Source organism: Parambassis ranga, chromosome 5, assembly GCF_900634625.1.
Source record: "Parambassis ranga chromosome 5, fParRan2.1, whole genome shotgun sequence".
Lineage (NCBI taxonomy): Eukaryota > Metazoa > Chordata > Actinopteri > Ambassidae > Parambassis > Parambassis ranga.
The window spans coordinates 16,157,162-16,180,599 of NC_041026.1; the positions used below are offsets into that span (position 1 = coordinate 16,157,162).

Genomic DNA, 23,438 nt, shown 5'->3' on the forward strand with positions numbered 1-23,438 from the left:
CGTCTCTTTTTATAGCAACGTAATTCAATCCCAATTTAAAACACAAGCAGCGGAAAGAGAGAAAAAAACAGGCAGGAACATTATGTGGATATTTTGAACCAACAGTATAAAGTCAATAATAATAATAATAATATTAATAATACAGTTAACAAGTCAAACTGTCACGTTAACCAGCAGGCGTGTTGTGCGTAACCCCCCTCCCAACCTCTCCAAAACAAAACAAAAAAAAACACGCTGGTCATTTCCAGCCAGCAGGCTTTACAGACCGTCTATATGGACACTGGGACATATTTGCAACAAAATGGTGACACTTCTCTTATAACATTAATGCGTGGTGTGACAGAAAAAAGAGACCGTTTTCACGCTATCAACTGATTCTTCTCCAACGGGCCATTATATAAAATTACAAAACTATCTACCAGCGGGGCGTGCTGAATAATTCATCTCCTTTTATGTCTCTTCTCGCCCTTGGTCCAAAGTTTTCTCTCTCTTTTACCAGATTTTGAATGAGAATGGACCAGCCCTATAGTACTCTCTCCCCCCTTTCTCGCTGCCCTGCTTTCCAGGATTTGCTTTTGTACCTCGGACTCTTCACTTTTAGAAAAGCATCAATAGAGAGGAGTGAAGTTCATCTTCAAGTTTGAAAAATTTTTGGCAGTGTCTTTTTTTTTGGAGGAGAAAATAAGGCTTTTGTGATTTTTTTTTTTTAAATCTAGCATTGATCATCAAAAAGGGGCCAACCTGTATGTCGTTTGCAGAGGTTTGGTGCGTTTTCCAACAAGCAATAAAAATGACAATAATATCGCGTTAAATTTGAAATCAATCAATTAAAAAAAATCCTCGTTTTCATATGTAAAATCTATTTTTTACGTTATATTTGAACACATAAAATATGCAACAAAAACACAGGAAATATACCAAAATCTTTTTACGGCTATTACAAGCTTATAAATACTATTGACAAACACTGACAGCGAATACCTGCATCACTTTATTTTCCCTCTCTCCGATAGCAGCATTACTAATAGAGCAAATAATAATATGAACATTGATTTCCACTTTAACTGACAAGTGGTGAAATGTCAGTGAACTGACATCGATTGTGAAATGGGTCAACTGTCAGCTGTCATTTAAGGGGTCGTTAAATGTGTGAATGAATGAGGAGGAATTCGCCACACAAATTAATTTTCTGCAGTTAAATACCTTCTGCCAAGGCTCTCATAAATAATTGAGTGAATGAACAACTGCTGGCTCGGAGTTAAAAGCAGGAATAAATTCTCTCTCTCTTTTTCTGCGTTTAGCTGCAGCTCGGATGTGGGACAATTTCCCAAGAGGACGTAAAGTGGGAAGTCTATTTAAACACTGGCTTCCTGCTTACAAGGCTGCAGTTTACTCTAATAATAATAATAATAATAATAATAATTTGTTATCTCAGACAAATACAAAAAGGGCCATTATATATATATATACTTTCTGCTGTTAACTTACATTTATCACCGAGGATGCCATCGATGCTATGCTTTGTTTTCTTTTCTCCATCTTCATCCTTCTTATCACAGTCATCCTCGTCATCTTTTTTGCCAAATCGGGCCCTCAAAACGCGGCTGATGGAGCTCACTAATGGCAACAAAAAGGTAAATGGGTGATTAGCCCTAAAACCCATAAAAGAACCATAATAATCCTATCATACATTTTTTTAGAAGGATATACCAGACAAAAATAAAATAGCACAGGAAAAAAGTTTCACATGAAGCAGCAGCAGCGTTTGAAAAAAATATTTAAAATTAAATTACACAATATGAATTGACTGCTGAGCACTGAAGCCACATTTCAACAGGATGATTTTTTTTTCTCTTTCTGGGTCAAACAGCTGTAGGTGTGCTACTGAAGCATTTTATTATCAGTAACTGGGGGCTTTAAAACATGTTGGATTCAAACTGGTGTTCATTCAGAAGTGATGCTGCAGTGTTCGCTCGTAGTAAGAAAAAAAAAGTGCAGCTTACCAGATGAAGCCTCACCTGAAGGAACTGTGCTTCTGTCGCACACCCCGTCCTTCAGCAGCTTATCCCGGATCTCCCAGCTGAACATACCCGGGTTTTCTCTCTTGTACTCTTCGATCCGCTTCTCCACGTCAGGAGTTGCCACCTGCTTTAGTTTTGAATTGGTGTGAAAAGTGGAAGGAAAAGGACAAAAGACGACAAGAAGGAATGTCAGTTTTAATTGGGATTGTTTTTAAAATATCAATAAGAAATGTACAAAAAAAATATGGACAAAAGCTGAAATTATTTAATTTTTTTTACTATAATAGACTTTATTAAATAAGCCAACCAGCACAAAATTCTTAATAGCAGAATAAACCAATATCAACACTAAAAAAAACACATAACACGAATAATTACAATTAAATAAACAAAAAATAAAATGTGATAATGGGTTATGTGTATGATAAAAATAGTGCATCAATATCCTACACTCTAAAAATAAATATCATAGTGTTTTCAGTGTTTTGAATGTTATTTTGTAGGGTTCAATAATATTGATATTCATTTTTTGAAAAACAAAATGATGCACCAGATATTTGATGTTGTTGTAATAAACATATAATTAGAATTACACAGAATATTGGCTGACTAAAACGTAATAATAATATTTATTATTCAAGTTCTGTAATAACACAAACGTCACGGGTTCACTCAGGTGTCATGCGCCTCGTGCCACTCCACCACCCAAACGTTCTCTACACCCTCATGCAGTCTTTTCGTTTTTTTATTTTCCAGGACCCCCATGGACCCCCACTCACCCTGGGCTTACTGCCTCCTATGGCCCCCGGACGGATCGAACCGGTCTCTTGGTACCGGCAGAGGATCTTGGAGACACAACCGTGTGAAACTCGCAGTTGTCGCGAGATTACGCAGGGTCGGATGCCGTGGTGGGCCATCTCCACTATCTTGTGTCGGATGTGATTTGGCAGGGGCCTCCCGTTGATGAACACTCCGCCAAGCTGGTTCACCCTACCCTGGCCCAGAGGGGTGGATACTGCGCCACAGTAAACAATGCGTGTCAAAAAAACAACCAACACAACAACACATGTTCTCTGAAGCTCTCACTTCTTTATAGATGAGGCTACAAATTAGCTCATCACATTGTCACATACAAGCATAGATGCTATGTTACTGACTTTTAATGGGACGCAGTTTACGCACATTATCATATTATACATTTTCAAGAGAGCGTCGTGCCAAATTCATCCAGCCTCAGTCTGGCTGACAGGATGTATCCGAGGCCACTTCAGGATCCAATTTCACATTCAAGAGACACTAAAGAGGGTGACACTTCCCACCTTGATTATTCCTAGTCATGCTGTACAAATATTGATGTGATCCTTTGAGCCATCTCTTTGCTGTGTGTATTATTGCCATTTCCAGCAGCAGGACACTTGAACAAATCCCGGAGCTCGAGGAACTTGCGAGCTACGTGGTTTTGGTACATTTCAGTCCAGGGCACTTGAGCACGAACTGCGCGTAGTGGGAAAACTGTCTCCATAAATGCATGCAAATACAAAATGATCTTTTTTCCGCCCATATGTTCAGATGACTTGGGTATGGCAGCCTATATGGAATAGCAATTTATTTATTTTTTATGTGTGTGTAGATGGAATTGTTTCTAATTTGTTTTAATTTTGTCATATAAATCATCATAATCATCATTTTTAGAGCTATAATTAAAACTAAAATTGTCCCTTTAAATGCTAAAACAAAAAGAGAATGACATTTATAGGAATACAAATAATTCAGCTAATGTACAAAGCAGGAAATACTGAGGGAAATACAGTCTAAATACTGCTTCATTAAAATAATAAAACATGTGTGTATGGTGATTTAAGTGAACCTAACTCCAAACTAATATTTTTTCTCTGTAATAATTCTGCTGTGATGTTGACCAGCTGGTGTCACCTTTAATTCCCCAGCATGTCTCCCATAAAGTGTGTCACTACCGCACCATCACTGTCAGACTGAGTTCTGTCTGTGTTTAAACACATGATGTTTTCTTACCTTCCAGAGGGAAACCGGTTCGGGGGTAGTTCTGGCCTGGCGCAGGGCGCACCATTCGAGGCACTGTTCCTGGTAAAGTAGCCATCCTGTAGCTACTCAGACACAACACAACACCGGACTCTACTCGAAGCTGCTACTCTCAGAAAAGTCCAAGCCAATAAAAAAGGCAAAAATAAAAAATAAAAGGGGACTGCGTTTATATTGCGTTTAAAAAAAAAAGATGCTCTGCTGCTGTCAAATCCCAATCCCAGGCGGAGAAACTGGACAAGCCCTTCTTCTTCTGCCACCGTGGGGGAAAAAAAGAAAAGTGATGCTCTCCTCTGGTGCGATGAAAATGCCAAAAAAATAAAGAATGAAGAAGGCAGCGACAAATAAAACTTCGATAGCGTAAAAGGAGGTTTGCAAAATGGAGGAGTTGCACCTAAAGTATGCGCGCTGGAGAAATGCAGTGTTATTCTTTTTTCCCCTTGGTGTAGTTTGGGTTCAGTATAATGTCTGCTGGCTGGTTAGAAGTAGTTTAAGTGGCCAACTTTCGTGCATGTCGTAGGAGGAGACAGCCGAGCGCTCCCATAGGCTCACTGCCCTTTCTTTTATGGATGAAAGAGAGTGGGTTTAGCCAAGAGCCGGCCGACCAATCAGAGCAAGACATTCCACTTTTAATTCACTGCCGTCTCCCTCATAAGAACCCATACAACCAAAAACCAGCAGTTCAAAATGTTAATATATCTAAATGTTATTCTAAAGCCGGTCTTTTCACCACTGTACCATGACATTCAGCTGTTCAAACCTGCAGAATATTAATATTTTAAAATCCCAAACGCATTTCTTTTTTCCTTTTGTTTTCTTTCTTCCTTAAAAAAATCTCAATAATTTAAAACGTATATGTAACTTATAAAATGCACTGATGGCAACAATAAGAGAGGCTGAATTTCAAAGAGAGATATTTCGTTTAAATTCTTAAATTAATAGTTTGTCACATTGTAAATCGATTAAAACTCTTTTCCTAAAATTTCTAAAATGTATCAAAAATCCTTCTCCGTTTAAAAACATTTTAATATCCAAGGTTTTCTCCTGATTTCATTAATGAAAAAGGGGGGGGGGGTCCTCGGCCTGAAATAAGTGAGTCAGTTACGGTTAGTGTGTTTTTTCTGAATGGACACAGTGTATAAAGCAGCTCTGCTTGAGGAAGGTTACACTATAAGATGCTTTTGGCTTGTTAACCTTTCAATTAAGTAAATGTGCGCAGCATGAACATCTAAATCGCTCCTATAGCTTTTGTGGTAATTACAACAATCGAAACGCCCATTGATGACAACAGGTTGACTTGCCCCGGAGTACGCACAAGAGTAATTGCTTAAAGGTAATTGTTAAAAAAAAATAATGCACTACTATTAAACTCGAACAGAAAGAGCACATATGGCAGAAAAGAAGAGGTGCATGTGTCAACTCTGTGGGCCCACCGTGCATATAAAATTGTGTGACAATTGCCGTGGAAAACACTCCTGGTGGAAGGCAATTTCACAAATAATTTTAGCAACAATTAGGGAGTGTGGAGGGGTGAAATGGCGATTTCACATGCAGATGTGCCGGTGGGAAGGATCTGGTACCCTGCCGAATAGCTATGACCCTCACTCTCCCGCTTTGGTTTGCTTCACATGGGACAGAAAGGCACAAAGAGACCGCTTCACCCTCCTGGGAAGGCGCAAAGAGCACTGGATTAAGTCAAGCATCAATCATGTGAAATCCAAACAACAGCACACTTCTCTCACGTAGAGCAGGTTCTTTAACAAATATTTCTGCTTCTTTCTCTCTGCAGCTACAACAGTTATGATTTTTATTATTTTTTTTAAATAGCACAGACACGCAAATAAAGCTAATAATCCCGCGTATTCCTGCAAACATCATTGGTTCAGCAGCGTCTAATCATTACAGCCCTGATATTCATTTGCCATGCAGATGTTTGTAATTACAAGCAAAAGAAAAGCGTCGTCAATAAGCAAAGAAATTTACATTACCGTGGATTTAGGTGTGGATGTAATCAGGTTGTAATATTTCTGCAAACGCGGTGCCACAGGTGTCTCTGTTACCTTTTTGTCTGTTTCTATAGTTAACTCTTAATAGTCTACACTACTGGAGCACATTATACATCAAAACTAAAACACCCTTAGAGCTGAATGAAAAAGAAACACTGCATTTCTGTTTGTTAAAACAGCCAGCATATTATTATAATCAGCTTTTAATTTGCTGCCTGCTTTTAAAATATTTTCATAGTTTAATATCCAGTTTTGCTTTAATCTGACCTTTGGTGACATGAAACCAGGAGCTCACTTAAGCAAGATAATGTTTTTAATGTTTTTTTTAAAGCAAAAATTTTCCATAAAGACAGTGGTACCGTGTCCACTAGTTGGCGACTACTGCTTCAGTATTTCAGCTGATGATTCTGTGAACACACAAAAAACACTACGACCCTGACAGCTTCACGTTGCTCCAGTTTCAACACATTTGAAATCCTAACAAATGCATATGCATCATATATCTGAGCACAACTGGGATCTGACTCCCACTCGTCACACCCTAAACTCCATTTATCCTGGTTGTTTCTGCTCAGCGTCTGGCTCATATAAGTAACTCTGTCACTTAAGTTTCCTCTCAGCTGCGGCAGACAGAAAAACACTTCCTCTCTCTCCCTCTCTCTCATGATACTGTCTGCAATCTTATCTTGATCAGAACCCGCTCTTCAAACACTTTCCTACATAGCCTCTCATTATTTGTGTTATGGCAATTACCAAAGTTTCTTTTTTGCTTGTAGGTGAACACTTTTTCTTCCCCTCCCCCCCTCTTCTCTTTCTTCTATCTACATGTATTTTTTTTCTGTACACAATGTTTAGCTATTCACACAAAGGAGAAAACAGCTTTGATGAGAGGCATCGCCAATTTAGACTTTTATCTTTTTCTGAGCTGAACAAAGACGGGAAGTTCAGGTATTAAGTGCATATAAACAATATTTTTATTTCAAATTTAACACTTCTTTAATCCTCCATTAGGAGAGTGTGGAGCTGAGTGCAACCAAGAAACTCAAAGAAGTGTTTGTTTGATGAGTTGAGACATTTGCAGCAGACATTTTCAAATGTCCTATAAGCTGCACGTTTTTTTCAAGTTTGAATCCTGTTTAAAATCTAGTGGTAAACAGTTAAAAATATGACATTAAACAGCATTGTTATATGCACTTTAGATCCAAAAGAAACCCAGAATACAGTCAACACTAAGAATAAAACCAGGTGTCCTGATCAGATTCTTTAAATCATATATTTCCTGTATTGTGTTTGCATTTCTTTGATTTAATTTTTCACTGAAAGTGGACAAAGATTCTAAAAACATCTGCATACATACTCAATATATGAACCATCTTCTCTAAGACTGGTCTCATGCAATGTCTCCTAGTTGTCACAATGATAAACTGCAACCCAAAGAAAGAAGTTGTTCCATGCACAAAGCCTCCAAAAATAGCAAACAGTGGCCACTTTTTTACCATCATCCTGCCTCCATTCATGGTTTATACCACTTCAGGATGTTTCCCGATGCTGCAGCACGCTGCCTTAATAAAGACGGGGTCTGTGCCTCCACCACTGCCTTGTTAACTTGTTGAGACATTTTCACATCTGCTCAGAATTATCCAAATGTGTAATCACTTCCTTATGGGAATTATTTTATCACGATAGAGGGAGCGAGCGTATAAAATGCGCTCTTAGGAGGAGACTGGTGAAGAGCTTACTACGCGTTGTAACTGTAATTAAAGAAAGCTGATTTGAGATATTCATCTCATTATGTGTGGCACAGGGAGGAGCTCTGAACAGGCATGTAGGGTCTGACAAGGTGATGTTTGGTTAATAAGGAGAGCAAGACAGGCAGGAATTCCTCAAACTCATTTGGAACAAGTTAGCCCGCTCATGAACCTTGCCTGAAAATCTCACTCTGCAGTCTCCACCTAGCTGGATCTGCACAGTAAAATAAAGGACAGGCAAAGGCAATGAATTTTGAAGGTCTAATAAATTCTTAAAAGAACAACAGAGAATTCCATTTTGTACAACCATAAAGACTGTGTAGTGTGAAGAAGCATCTCAGCAATGCAGATTCCTTTGGAGAGAAAAAAATGGCTTCCAATCTGGAGCCATGTCCCAAATCATGTTCTTATTTACACTTGATAGTTTAAGTGCATAAGTGTGTACTGACTATAGCAACAAACAGCGCACAATGAGTGAAATGTTTAATTGGTGCATGTTACAACATACAATCCTTTGTAATACAGCAAAACACAGAAGCTGACATTAGCTCTGTTTAAATCTGCTGCACAAATGTTGCTATTTGTGGCCCAGACCATGCAAGTTACTACATTAGGTTCTTTTGGAAGGTGTCTGAAATGTGACATGGTATTCAAAATGGTCTCCAAGTGTTTTCCATAAAAAACACAAGGCTGAACCCCAGAGATTCCAAGCTCTTTAGGTGGCAGTGCCAAGGAAAAACAGTAAGAGACCTTCAGCAGTACCAGGATTATAAGAGAGGACCCTCCTGATTATGGCTGACCATGTAAAGGAGCAGGAAGGAAGCAGGCATTATGTGAAGACTTAAACTTTTAAAATCCATCGAATGAAACAATCAGAGGAAGAAAATGTGTCGCAATTTGAAGCCGACACTGTTTCTAACATTTCTCGAAAAAAAGGTTTGGAAGGGCTGCTTTCAAAACAACATCTCTGAACAACAGTGCTCACTCCATCATGTACACTTCTCACACACAATGTGTGGTAGGAGAGAGGAAAAACAACATGTGTTACGTTGACATCCGAGTCTGAGTTACGAGTCATGGAGAAATCTATAACTCAACCTGTGATCAAACACAGCTAAAGGCCACTTAGAGAGGGCAGCTCTCCCTGGAGTTCCAGAGAGATCAGAGGGCTGGACGAAAACATGTGAGGAACAAAAGATAGTTAAACCTGCATCAGGCCAAGCGTTCGGAGAAGTAAACGTCTTCGGTTCTGCAGAAATGAGTGGGGTTTGCAGGTGACATCACACAAACAGGCGGGCTCAGCTGGATGGGTGCAGGTGGGTGCAAGGGTGGAAGCAGTGGGTTGGGGGTTGATCTGTGGCAGAGTGGGTGACATCCTGTCACTGCTCATTATAGTGTGAATTCTGTTTATCCTCAGTAACACCTTCGCTTGGCACGAGCAGCAGTGCCAGTCGATAGAGGCCTGGTGGAGAAGGAAAGAGAGTCCAGATCTAGTTTCATCATTAAAAGGATGGGTGGAGATGTTGGTCTACACACAAAGACCGACAAGCTGAAGAGATGAAAAGAGAGCAATCTCACACTTTGAAGCCAGGAAGCAACTTGGAACAAACAAGCAGAAAATGCAAGGCACATGATAAAGAGCTGATGATGACTGTTGTCTCGTCTCGGGAAGTGCAACAGTGCTCCTTTATCCTCCTTAGACAATGTGTAAAGAAACCTGTTGTCTGCATGTCCCGAGGCTCTTATCACCCTACAGCAGAGCTCACCTGCCTGCCTCTGTTTAACGGAAAACCAACACAGCGCTGCTTTCCGTCTTACTGAAACCACACTTCCATTTTAAATACAGCAGTTTGTTTAACATTTGTTTGCATAAGGATGTCGTGAGAGTTTAATGCGATGCCTGCTTCTCCGAGTTGTGCATAAACAAGGTATCATGTCATAGCCAAGCACTGATCTCGTGTCTTTGATGATTTGCCTCAGACCGGCACAAACGCATTGAGATAATGCAACATTTTAAATGGTGTATAACTTGTCATGGCCGCCTACGATGTCCCTAAGATAAGGCTGCTCCTGGTTTAGTGTCAGTATCCTCAGAGAAGGGCATTTTTACACTTACAAACACTACTGAGAAATCAGTAGTGTTGCTACCGGGTGTTCAATAAACAGGTTACAGTGACACCTAAATGTGAAAGATGAACAGATTCCCCCGAAGCATGCATGAGCACGTCTGCGACTAAATCAGTCAGCTAGCATTCTGAAGGAATTTGTCATCAAAATCCCTTCAAAGGTTTGACTAGAACACAACCGGAAGGGCTTTTCTATTAATTAGAAAGCTGTTTATTGGTCTAAATCGGCTCTTACATTTATCTTATGATAACAAATCTGTTCTCGATCCAGTAAAGTAAACATAAAGAAAAAAACTGTCAAAGCTTCTTTTTTATGTTGTAACAACAACACTGGACAGTGAAAGTACACTCAAACCTTTAGTGAGTTTGGCTGTAAAGGAATACTGTGGGTTGCTGGCATCATTTCATTACAGTGGCCAGTGTTACAATCCATTTTACACGACCAGAAATGCTCTGTGTGTATGGGTGTGTGTGTGTGTGTGTACTTTTGTGTGCCTGTAAGTGTGTGTGAGTGTCAGTGTGTGTGGCATGTGATAGGACCAAAATGCTTGGGTATCACGCTCTGATGTGCATGCCAAATCCACTTGTCCTCTCACACAACCTACCAGTGTGGCTCTGCCGCTTCAGCTCTGCCAACAGAGGTCTGGGGAGAGCGGCAGCACAGGAAGCAGGTCGTGACCTCTTACAGCACAAACCACGATGTGCTGTGCTGTGCTGTGCTGAGTGCATTTAACAAATACTACCTTCAGCTAGCTGTGGTCGATCTGAGGTTTTCTCTGTCTGCTAATTGTTTTATTATGTTAACGTAAATCAGGCTGAGCAGGTGAAGTTTATCTTTTAATCAAAGAAAAAGTTCACAGATTTAATTCTGATTAATTATAGTAACAGTAGTTAAATTGCTGTACATCCAAAATGCCTTTCTTACTGAAAAATCAGAGCATTTTTACAGATTAAGGTACATAAAATGCTCGTCTATGCCAATGTGGCCAAAGCTACATTGGGGGGTGCCAAAAATGTGACTATGCAGGAAAAACAGTTTCCCAGTCTTGGCCCTTTAATTATTTGTTTTGTTAAAAGGCTTCTGGAAGGAGGAGTTTCGAATCAGTAAGAAGCAGCGTCTTGTGTTTTAAAATGTACCAATTGTCCCTTCAATATAGGTCCATCTTTATATGTTAAATCTAGAACTGTCTAATAATATAATATTTCATTTAATGTGATTCATTTCTCTGGTTGTCTAAATGGGTCATTTAGGCCATCAAATGACACTTTTCTTGTGGGGGAGTTCTGATTATTTTCTCTTTTCTGTGTTTTTTTTTTTTTTACATGGTCATAAGACCAAAGTTTTTTTATTATCTTTGCACCACTCTTGTTGTTGCCAGTGCTGATAGAGATATCACAGTTTGCATTCTTGTTTTAATGAGCTGATCATGTAGACTTTCCTGTAAGCTTTATGTTTATAAAATAAACTTTCTTTGACGGTACATTATTTTTTATCAAATTCCTTTTGATGCTGACAAGACATGGCTGTGTTGTGCAACGTGTAAATGATGAAAAGTCATATTTTAATAAGGAAATACTGTGCACACAGTTATTAGCTTTGTCTGTAGAGTAAACCAGGGTAAATTTCTATGGCAAAATATCACATCTAGTAAGAATATTAATAGAAGACAAAGCAAAGAATCAAGATTACATCTGATTGTTCAAATTAAAATGATTGTTTTTATCCATAATATCGACTTCTCACAGACTGAAGCGAGCAACCACATGCCTCACAATTCCAAAGAACACAGGACTTCTTTGCCATAATCAGTGGCGTCAAGAGAAGACAAATCTTATAAAAAAAAAGAGAGAAACAGAAAAAGACTCTTTGTTAATGAAGATAAAAGTAATGCCTCCATTTTGCATGCTATAACAATTAGTCTCACCACAACCATCTGAAAGATCCTTCCAGAAAAGGGAGATCACTTGACCCCCCATCTGTGACCAAATCCCGTCTTTCCATTAGGTGCTCTCTGCAACCATAACATCTATCTCTGCTCGAGCTGGACACAGATGCTTAAAAAAGCAGAGGGCACCACAAAGAGCTGACAGTCTACAAGTCACACGGCGCCTGTGATAGAAAAGGTCCATTATTCTGACTAACCGAACTGAAGAATCTTATGAATATGCTGTTCCTTAGGCTTAAATCAACAACATAAAGCAGCCATGTGGTTGAAAAATGGTCAAGTTTAAAATACCGTTTGCTATGTGGATTTACATGCACATTTTCCCCAAGACGTGTGTCAAGAAATTAGGGACCAGTTCGCAACAGATTAGACAGACACCTGCAGTAGGTCTTCACATATTTAACTATACTCTGCTCTAATTAAACACTATTTATATCAAAGGCAATGTGTGCATTTGTTCAACCTAGGGAGATAAAGGAAATGGAGAGACAGAGACAACAGAAATGGTTTGCTTTTCACTGCTTCTTCAGGACAGAAAAATCTCTGGTGGCTTCTTGTTTGTGGTACGATGCGGATATTTCCATGCACCACTGTCAGTATCAGATGTTAGTCTTTTAATGTGTCCCAGTGGGCACATGGGTTTCTTATGCATAATCATATGACTTCATCCCTCATTACAAAGACATACTTCAGACAAATGAATTGGAGACCCAACAGCGATCAAAGTGTATAAATAATGACTATACATATACATATGCATTGTTCTGTTTGTAAGTTCTGTATGACATGTCTTCTTACCTTCCACATGCAATTTAAGTGGCACCACACTCCCTCACAATCCTGAAAGGAAGAGCAAGAGATGATTTTAGTGTTTAAAAACAAATTAAACATTCTATATCTCACTACCATTTGTGCAAAATACACAAAAGCAGGGTCCATACAGAAGAAAAAAACACATTTCTACCCAAAAGGGTAACATTGTGTATGTGATGTTTTTCAAGAGACAGACAATGCAAGGTGGGTGTCTTATTGCTGAACACCCTTAAACTAAAATTGTCAGTCTTGTAAAGAGTTAAAGAGAACCCTTATATTTGACCTGTAAACAGATTAATAAAGCCAGCTTTCCATTCAGCTGCATTACCTTACAGCATGTCACATGTTTTTACTATGTAAATTGTGGATTTGGTGTGTTACTTCACACTATGTAGTGTCGATAAAAAAGAAACTGACCTGTCTAATATGACGACACATAGTTTTGGATGAACACTAGAAACATGAAACAGGTAGTCTGGTAAACTCTGCAAGTCCAGTTGCCTCACTCAAAACTTCTGAAAGAAAATGAGCTGGATGACTGAGAATCTACATCAACAGGTAGCCTGGTTCTGTCCAGAGGTAAACCTGCTGACCCCTGGAGCACCTTAATAACCTCATGTTTTCATACGTGGCCATGCCATACCAGTTAATCGAGGGTGTGAGTGGACCAATTTATATGTGTTTCCTAAGCTGCTCAGCTGCAGTTGATACATGAGAGTGGAATCTATGAATCTATGTATTTCTGTCTGGCTAGTTGTACTGAGACATATGACTGAAACTGTTGAAAAATAAACAAACAGCAGAGATTGTAACCAACACACAGTCCTGCCAGCATCAGGAAAATGACAGCAGTGCTCGAGCTGTGTTTGAAACAAGTGTCCATGTATAGAAGTTTTGAGTTCTTTGTATAATCTGCTGGACAGGATGAGAGTTGGCACCATGGTAGCCAATAAATAATTAAATGAATAACTGAAGTTTGCCATCACTTCTTTGAATATGTGACATAATCCTACATGTGAGTGAAGTGAGTCTGTCTGGGACACTAACCACAGTCTTCTTGCAGTTTTTGACAGCCTTTACGAGTCTAACCCATCAGCCATCTGGGTGGACTTGACTTCATTTTTTTTCTTTTTGTTTTGGATTTGTTACCAATTGACAGCATTTGTATGTTAAAATGTGTTGTTACTGGAACAACAAACATCTTAGATGGCCTGAACTGATTAAAAACAAACTTAATATGTGATTCCGAACTTAAGAGCTTAGTCCAAACAAGGTTACAAATTTACCTGAAATCCTACTGTTCTAATTAATAATAAAACGTGTTAATGAAAATTAACTCTATAATACAGTGAATTGATGTAGACTGTTGCTTTATTCGGCACAGTGTGGGGCTTTTGTAAGTGCACAATGTCAAAGCAAGCTCAGTGTTTAGTAGCATCTTTAAGTTCCACATAATCAAATTAAATTCAGACATGTTTGACTAAAATGTCTGAAACAGCCTTCTTCGTTTAAAGCAGACTCTTCTTGCTTTTTTCTTGGTAAAATATCTGGTCATCTGAGCGTCTCTAACTGAACTGTCACAGATGATTAGAGGAGGAACAACTCGTCTTGGTATCCCAAAGAGCATGGGGTCCTCACGAGAGAGTGAGCCACAACTAGAATCAATGTCACCGTTCAGATAATCATGCATTGCCGATTCACCATGTAAGATGCATTTTGTTTGCTGCCTAACTGTGTAAAGCCTCTATTCATTTACAGATTTTTTCCACAGAAAAAACGTGGTCAACTCAACAATGATGCTTTCCTCTAAAAAATTCCAGGCCTGGCTGTTGAGAAGAAAGTGTGTCGTGCTACGTTGTTCATCTGGTTGCTGAAATGATTTCTGTGACAAACCAAACTGACAAAAATTTTAAATCTTTTAAAACTAACATGCTTGTAATCTTGTTATTTTTTCAAATTAAAGACATGTAAGAGTGTTATGATAACAGGAAGTCAATTAGATCTGTCTTACATACAGTATACAATTCTAATTATGGAAATTGAAGCAGTCTGTCTTTGTAATTTTTTATGTTTCACTTGTAAAATTGTAAAAAGAATAATAACAAATGGCTACATAGCTGTAGTAATGATAGATTTGTTGAAAAAAAATGATAATAATGAAATAATATGTAAATCTTACACTAAAAGCGTGATCAGGGTCTTTACAAATAAGTATTTTGCATTTGGTAAAGTTTGCTCTATTTGTAAAGCATTATAAGTCATCACAGTCACGCAGGACCAGCAGGATATTTTCAGAATTACAAACAAGGGCCCATCTCTTTTGTGCATCTTCAGTGACCTCTCCTCACAGTAAAACCATGTGTTTGTCACACACATACAGAAAAACAAGCTTTACACAACAGGAGTGTGAAATCACCATGTTCCAAGACTGGGAGTGGTGGTGGTGGTGGTAAGAGGGGAGGAGACAGTCAGGCTCCCAGTGGGCAGAAATCTCTGTGCTCAAATAACATGAGGGAAAGCAATGACCCCTGAATCCATGATCACTCTCAGGAAATCAGTGCTTCATCTGTGCTGGGGTCAACAGTGGAAACGGATTTGAAACTCGGTGCGTTGCTGATGTAAAGACACACAGTGCCTGTAAAGTAGGAATTTACAGACAGGGCGACGTGAAGGATTGCTCTAGTGAGAACTCTGTTGTAAGCAAAGGGCCTTACTAAGGCCTTAATAAGTGATGGATAACGTTTACAAACTCACAACCACAATTGAAGCAGATGGTTTTGTCGTTTATTTCCAGGCATGCAGTTTATCTGTATCATTACCATTACCCTAACTGAAAGTAGAAAATTAATATATGTAAAGCATTACTTTTGAGTACATTCACACATTTGTGGTATTTATCTGTCTGTAAAATGTCAAAGCTGATGTATTGGAGCACTAAGCCTACTGCAGTGCAACCTTTTATGTTTATAATTACTCCTAACAAATCCTACAAATGTAGGGAAATATATGTTATGCATAGTATTTAATTTCTAATAATATTCACCTCATATTTAGTGTCCTACATGTTATAGCAATGTTATCTATTACACATTTTTAGCTTACACCTAACAGCTAACATTTGAAATTTGGCCTTATAAACGCGACAAAAAGAAGGTTAAGCTAGCTCCCTGTCGGTCAGATAAAGGATAAAATATAGACATATTTTGACATAATACGTGATTATTACTTTATCTGTTGTTGGTTTTTAATGTAGACATCTTTCTGTAAAAAACATGCATTGTATTTGAATTTTATGTTGCTTGACAAACTTCTTGATTACTTCTGACGACGCGTGACTAAGAATTGATCAACTCTCGGTATAAAGCTTGAATGTAATTGATATATCTGAGTACTTACGTCGACGTTTGAGGCTGAGTGTCAGGAAAATTAACCAAACAGAAACGCCGAGTACACAAACTTTTTCTACTTTGCCAGTTTGAAGTGCTGCATCGAACGGCGGTGCAACCTCGCCATCTAGCGTCTCGGAGACGTAAACGACGCCGCAGCTACGTCACTTCCTGTTTAAACATGGCTGCGCACTGACAAATGTCACATTACTTTTGCTGAAAACATACAGCTAATAACGTCTGTCCTGTCGGATGTGGAACTAATAAAAAAAGAGGAGACATACGTAAAGCTTAACCGCAAAAGTGTTTTTCAACCTCAGAGGTAATTCGCTTCATTTCGCTCATTTTATAACAGCGTGTGCTCCTTAAACACAAGATGCTCTGTACTGTTAGCGGTTAGCATACAGCTATGCTGTTGCTGTTTAACGACATTTTAATGGGTGTAGCGTGGATGTAACAGTACGTGACTATACGAGTGTTGTTATTCATATAGCTGATATATACACATATCTTCAAATTTGACTTTTTATGTGTTGCAGGACATTTCAGCGGGCATCATGGTGCATTTATGTGAGTATTCATTCTAATCAGGCTGTTTGATGTCAGCAAGGACTTCTGGGCTGGGACATGTAAATATTAGGCAACAGATATGCAGCCATTCATATACAGGGTTTAATAATAAGGTGATAAAACATAGATAAGTATTGGAAAAAACAAAAAAAGCAAGTCAGTCAGTTGTATTTAATGTTATTATATTGTAGAGTAAATTAACCATTAAGTTTTAGCAAACAACTTAGATTAGTAATTGTAAATTATTTGTTTGTTATTACTATTTGCTTGTTTGATACATGATGCACAAGGATGTGGAAGTCTCTGACAGCGATTACATGTCTCAAATGTCACAATGTTCCTTATCTTTGATTAATCTTTTTGTCCTCATCATTCTAACGCAGCTTCACTCCTGCTCAAAAAATACCACGGGGGATATGTTGTCATCCGACTTGCTCTCGCAGGCCACAAACAAGCTAACAGACCATTTTATCGAATCGTGGCTGCTTACAACAAAAGGGCAAGAGATGGAAAATATATAGAACAGCTGGGCTCCTACGACCCCCTTCCAAATGTCTACAATGAGAAACTTGTCGGCTTTAACTTCGAGCGGATCAAATATTGGATTGGTTGTGGCGCACACCCTACAAAGCCTGTGGCAAAACTTCTAGGTGTGTATTCAGTCCATAAGATAGTACTTTAATATGTCATACTGTATTGCAAAAATTTACTGTCGAGCTTGTATTTCCCAGAGAGATTTGTTTGAAAAAGGAGGTCCATCGGTTACTTTTATGAGCACCTGCACCTATTAGGAAATGTTCCTCTAGAGAAACGTCTCTGTATGACTATATTGTAAAGAACCTGCTATAAATAATGATTGCTCTCTAGTTGTGTGTTTGCTTTGCCCTCAAGCACGTTTATGGACTCTGATAAGAGAAGATTAACAATTCTACAGATGCAGATTTAATATGTATTCTGTGCCTATGAGTCTAATGTATCCCTCCACTGGTGCCATGACATTTACTATGTTCAGAAAGAGGACAAGAAATTGTATTATAATAACAACATATCAGCTCCCTTGGTTCCCAAACTTCAGGCATTATTGTGGTTTGTTATCCTCCCCTCTCCCTTTTCTTTCCATAGGGTTGGCAGGATTTTTCCCTTTGCACCCCATGACGGTCACAGAAGCAGAGCGTCGCAAAGCTCAAGCAGCACTGACACAGGCAGCAACAGCAGCGGAGGAATCTCTGGACGAGGAACAGAAGCCAGCAGAAGTATGAAAGGAGAAGCAGTGGACTGTGTGTGACTGTCCAATTCTAAGGATTGTCACCGACAACGGATCGATTCGTTTTCTGACTCTTTAAGTGGACTGAACAGTTAAAGATATCACATGTTGTAGTCTCTCAAAGAGATCCATAAGCAGCAGTTGTTTGTATTTACTGTTTTATGTTAGTTCATTAAACTCTTTCCACATGTACGTATCTCTTTCTTGGACAATCTGCACTAGTAATACACACAACAATACAATAAATTAGTTCTATTTTTGACATCCTGTGGACTTTGTAATCAACTCCTCCTTCTTTTGAATTCCTTTCTTTTCACAAAAAGATAAAGAAATCAGAAGTGGGTGGGTTTGTTGATATGCTTGTTGACGAACTTTATTGCACTTAGTTTTTTAAATTAGTGGAATACTCTCCACCCTTGCTTATGCTGTATGCGGAGATATAGCCACCTAAGTAAGCTGGAAACTTACTGTTTGCTGACAGAAGTCACGTAGTATTTGATGTGTTTTTGAACTCATGTTACAGTAGATTCTACTGCAGAAAGAAGTATTTATGCACAACAAAGCACACTGCAAATAATAACTTTTATTATGATGTGACATGATTAAGATGGAATAGTAATCAGGAATGAATCTTAAGGGCACAAACGTGTCCTCTATTTTACATTTAATTTTTCAAAAGCAGCAAAAGCACCTACACACAAAATGTACTTTCTCTGTTCCTTTTACAATCTGCCTGCAGTGATGAGAGAAGGGTCCATTTTGCTTATCACATATCATTTAATAAAGGTACAGCACATGCTACCTGATCAAAAATACATGTTGTATTAAGATGATCCTTTGACAGCACGTACACCTGTAACCAGCTGTTCCTGCAACATGCATATATCCTTGCATGAATAGCTCAATATCACAGCACACGTGTGCCTTGCGTCAATCAGGTGGTGATACCAAAAACACTAATGTGAGCCAAGACATACTTGACAACACCCAGGTGTTCATAAGAATTTCCAGCAAAACAAATGCAATACTGAAAATAGTTCAGCTGTTGATATGACTGTTTTATTGTTGTCCTGTGAGACAAAATCCCTGAATGAATTCAACAATGTTATGAAAATGTTAATGCAATCCATCATGACATTGCGAACAGGAAATGTGATTTGGTCTCTGTGGCAATTCAGAAATGATTTTCTAAAAAGCAAACAGAGGTGTGGAGAGCTTTACCAAAAACCTCTCGTGCTCTCAAGATCAAGAGAAATGTTTGTGTTAAACCACGTCATAGCTGCTTTTGAGACTGCCCAACTGTTATATTTAGCAGACTATTTATAGCACATCTGTTCCTTTACTGCCAATAAGTTTTTACACATACCTTAGGTGAGAGTCACTAGACCACCGCAGTGCCCTGCTCGGTGCCACAGCATCTGAAATACTAACAACTGTTGACAAAGCAAATAAAACAGTATTTGATAAAATGTATTCATTATTCAGTAAGTGTATTTTAGGAATTAAAAACATGTAATATTATGTTCATTTCTCTTTCAGTAACAGGGATTACAACAAACATTATCATTGTTTGGAAAAATGCAGTCACAGGATAATTAAAATATAAAATTATTTACCATATTTGTAAACATTAACGCCACTTGTGAATAAAGAAAAATGAAAGTGAATTACATACCACCTTACTTACCACAAACTTGGTATTAATTACCACTGAATATAGCATTAGGTAATAACTACGTAAATTGCAGCTGCCCACACCCCACTTCAGCCACACGCCTTAGTCCTTGTCCACTTCATTGTCACTGTGATCTGGACCTTTGCACACAATAATGTACAGGGTGTGAGTGTGCTTACAGTACAACCCCTGCAGCTGTACCACAATGCATGAAAAGTTTGCCTAGGGAGGACACGGCATCAGACTCAACTCCAGTTAACCTGTTGATCATAGATGACACATTAAGTAGATTACAGTGTGATATCCTCAAATGTTTATGACTTGATGAGGAGATTGACTAATACAAAGGGATACTAGTAGGAGTCCACGGTCATACTGACTGAAAACCACAGAGCATGTAGGGCACACTGCTTCAGTGGGGTGAAAGAAGCTGGAGAACACGATTAGCTTTATATCTTTTGGATCAACAACTTTACGAAGATGAGATTAAAAAAGTGTATTGACCCACAATCCTGTAATTGGAGGAAGCTCTCCACTGTTGTTCTAATCTCTACTTTTGTGGTCATCCCTCTGGTTGCACTATATGTCTTATTTACAACAGAAACAGGTAAGCTGCCGACTTCTTTTATGTTTTACTGGAGATGTCAGACATCCTCACCAACCAAATATTATGCATGTAATGCTGACATTATTAGACTTCTTCTTTACCTTCTTAGTTTTGATATTTAGACATTATAATTAAGATTTAAGATTTACTTTATTAATCCCAGTAGGGAAATTAAGTTGTAGTAGCAGCATATATCAAAATCAATAAATACAATATATACAGGAAAAATCTATATTACATATATATATATACACATAGCAGCAGACATATGAACATAAATACACAGTTAATGTAACTGAGATGTTTGAAGTGCACTTTAGATGATGCATTAGTTTAGGTGATTGTTTGTTAGCACAGCTCTGACATAATCCCTCAGAAAATTCAAACATACTACAAAGCTAATTTTACTGTCTCTCAAAATACCGAAAAGTGTACATGTTAAGCATTATGACAGAACTCAGGGTATTTACTTTGTGTGTGCATTTTCTTGTTTCTTGCTATATTTTGATTAATATGCATGAGTCTGGGTTATATTGACTAATAACTACTTTAAAATACATAACTTAAAAATCTAAGCTTAGCACCAAAACCATATTCATATGTGAGATCATGTGGAACAAATATGAAGGATATGAAGAACATCTATAGATATAATATTGCTTATGCTGGGGGTGAGTTATATATATAAAAAACACCAATATGAACTGAAGAAATTACCAAAAGATATTGAACATCAAATTAACACTGACTGCTGCTTGTCATGTTTATTGAATTGAAAGTGAATGATAAGAATACAAATATCACACTGAAACATTTTTCAGGAAGTGCAATAAAGTGTAATGAAACCTTTTTATTGCTAGAGGAAAGAGACGGTTTGTTTGTTTTATCTTAGTTACTGTGCACTGATTAAGAGGTAGGATCTGATCATTATCAATATCACAGAAATATGATCTGCCGCGTATTGTTTTAACCTCCTGAGTTTTGTAACTGTGTTTAAAATGTTTGACTCTAGAGGACAAGTGCTGTGTGACATGATTTAACTGTACCTGACTACTTTTGACTGTCAGTTCTATTGTATATAAGAACAAAAAGTAGCACAAAGCTACATGCCAGAACTTCCTTAAAATCTTAGCTTAGCACCAAAACCATATTCATGCTGAGATATGTGAGATCATGTGGAATAATATGAAGGATATGAAGAACGTCTATAGATATAATATTGTTTATGCTGGGGGTGATTTATTAGCTGTCATATAAAAAAAAAACACCTATATGAATGGAAGAAATCACCAAAAGATATTGAGGGGCAGCTAACACACACACACACTTCTTTGAGTAAATGCTTAAAGTCATTGAAAGGTTTTGATACTGCCAGATGTATAAAATATCGGAAAATGTTACCACACTAAAAACGTTATAACTTAAAAACTAAGCTTAGCACCAAAACTATATTCATGCCACATCATGCTGAGATATGTGAGATCATGTGATAGAGATATGAAGGAGCTGGATTACTGTCAACATGGTCAGTGATCCATAGAATTTGGACACATTTTTGCATTTATTGTTTTTTTGCCATTTTTAGGCATTTATCATGCCCAAACTATTCAACATAGGAAACAACTACATTTTCTGATTCTATGGGACAAGTTAGCCCTATGCAACAAACACTAAATTTTTACTACATGCAACAGAGACCGTGCAGTAAAAGCTTAAACTTGGCCAAAAGCAAATCGACCAACCTGGCTAAAGTCTTCATTTGACATCAAATTGAAACTCTCTGCTGCTTGTCATGTTTAGTTAAGAATTGAAAGTGAATGGGAATCAGTGCAATAAAGTGTAATAAAACCTTGTTATTGCTAGAGGAAAGAGACGGTTTGTTTGTTGTATCTTAGTTACTGTGCACTGATTAAGAGGTAGGATCTGATCATTATCAATATCATAGAAATATGATCCGGCACGCATTGTTTTAACCTCCTGAGTTTTGTAACTGTGTTTAAAAGGTTTGACTCTAGAGGACAAGTGCTGTGTGACATGATTTAACTGTACCTGACTACTACTACTAAAATCTTAGCTTAGCACCAAAACCATGTTCATGCTGAGATATGTGAGATCATGTGGAACAAATATGAAGGATATGAAGATAGATATCTATAGATATAATATTGTTTATGCTGGGGGTGATTTATTAGCTGTCATATAAAAAAAAACACCCATATGAATGGAAGAAATCACCTAAAGATATTGAGGGGCAGCTAACACACACACTTCTTTGAGTAAATGCTTAAAGTCATTGAAAGGTTTTTAATACTGACAGATGTATAAAATATGGGAAAATGTTACCACACTGCCATTTTTAGGCATTTATCATGCCCAAACTATTTAACATAGGAAACAATTACATTTTCTGATTCTATGAGACAAGTTAGCCCTATGCAACAAACACTAAATTTTTACTACATGCAACAGAGACCGTGCAGTAAAAGTTTAAGTTTTAAACTTGGCCAAAAGCAAATCGACCAACCTGGCTAAAGTCTTCATTTCAAGTCACATCAAAATGAAACTCTCTGCTGCTTGTCATGTTTAGTTAAGAATTGAAAGTGAATGGGAATCAGTGCCTTTTTATTGCTAGTGGAAGGAGACGGTTTGTTTGTTTTATCTTAATTATTGTGCACTGATAAAGAGGTAGGATTACTATCAATATCACAAAAATATGATCTGCCACACATTGTTTTAACCTCCTGAGTTTTGTAACTGTGTTTAAAAGGTTTGACTCCAGAGGACAAGTGCTGTGTACCAGTGGTGGAATGTATTTATACTTTGTTACTGTACTTAAGTAAATTTTTATGTATTTATACTTTACTTCAGTAACTACTGAATACTGCATACTTTATACTTCTACTCCACTACATTTCCACAATGTCTGTAGTTACAAGTACATTTATGAATACAGTTGTGCCTCAATCATGATGCCGGTGCACTGGCTCAGTTAGCTAACTAGTTAGCTACTGTCTGCTAACACAAATCCATCCATTGATGTCTGGTTAACTTTAATCATAACATTAATCTACAGCAGGAATACTTACACAGTAAAATGGTGAATGCCTGTTTTTTATTAGCAGCCTCTCTGTTCACTTGATGCCCACAGCCTGCCTCATGACACACAGACCTGTCCATAGCTGCTTCTAGATACGTCTGTACTGAAAATGTAAATTAAC

At 38.0% G+C, this 23,438-nt stretch overlaps 2 protein-coding genes across 3 annotated transcripts in view; one reads left to right on the forward strand and one right to left on the reverse strand.

Moving 5' to 3' along the window:
• Positions 1–4,597, reverse strand: part of pax7a (paired box 7a) — a 41,826-nt gene extending 37,229 nt beyond the window's left edge. Inside the window, exons 1-4 of one of the 2 annotated variants that reach the window (XM_028406322.1) lie at positions 4,053–4,597; positions 2,801–3,036; positions 2,019–2,148; positions 1,489–1,617 (exon numbers count right to left, since the gene is read on the reverse strand). In XM_028406322.1, the coding sequence (XP_028262123.1) occupies positions 1,489–1,617; positions 2,019–2,148; positions 2,801–3,036; positions 4,053–4,137 (580 nt within the window). In that variant the 5' untranslated portion in view covers positions 4,138–4,597. Of the gene's footprint in view, positions 1–1,488; positions 1,618–2,003; positions 2,149–2,800; positions 3,037–4,052 lie in introns of both variants that reach the window. The other variant, XM_028406320.1, reaches the window with a different exon arrangement.
• Positions 4,598–16,263: 11,666 nt separating this feature from the next.
• Positions 16,264–18,130, forward strand: mrps16 (mitochondrial ribosomal protein S16). Its single transcript, XM_028406485.1, has 4 exons — positions 16,264–16,426; positions 16,644–16,674; positions 17,058–17,324; positions 17,797–18,130. Exons 2-4 carry the CDS (start codon positions 16,662–16,664, stop codon positions 17,931–17,933), a joined length of 417 nt encoding a protein of 138 aa, XP_028262286.1. The 5' UTR covers positions 16,264–16,426; positions 16,644–16,661; the 3' UTR covers positions 17,934–18,130.
• The last annotated feature ends 5,308 nt before the right edge of the window (positions 18,131–23,438 follow it).

Bases quoted from the DNA above. Each gene is read 5' to 3' on its own strand.
- mrps16 (XM_028406485.1), top strand. The intron at 17,325-17,796 runs GTGTGTATTCAG...TTCTTTCCATAG, and splicing joins GCCTGTGGCAAAACTTCTAG to GGTTGGCAGGATTTTTCCCT.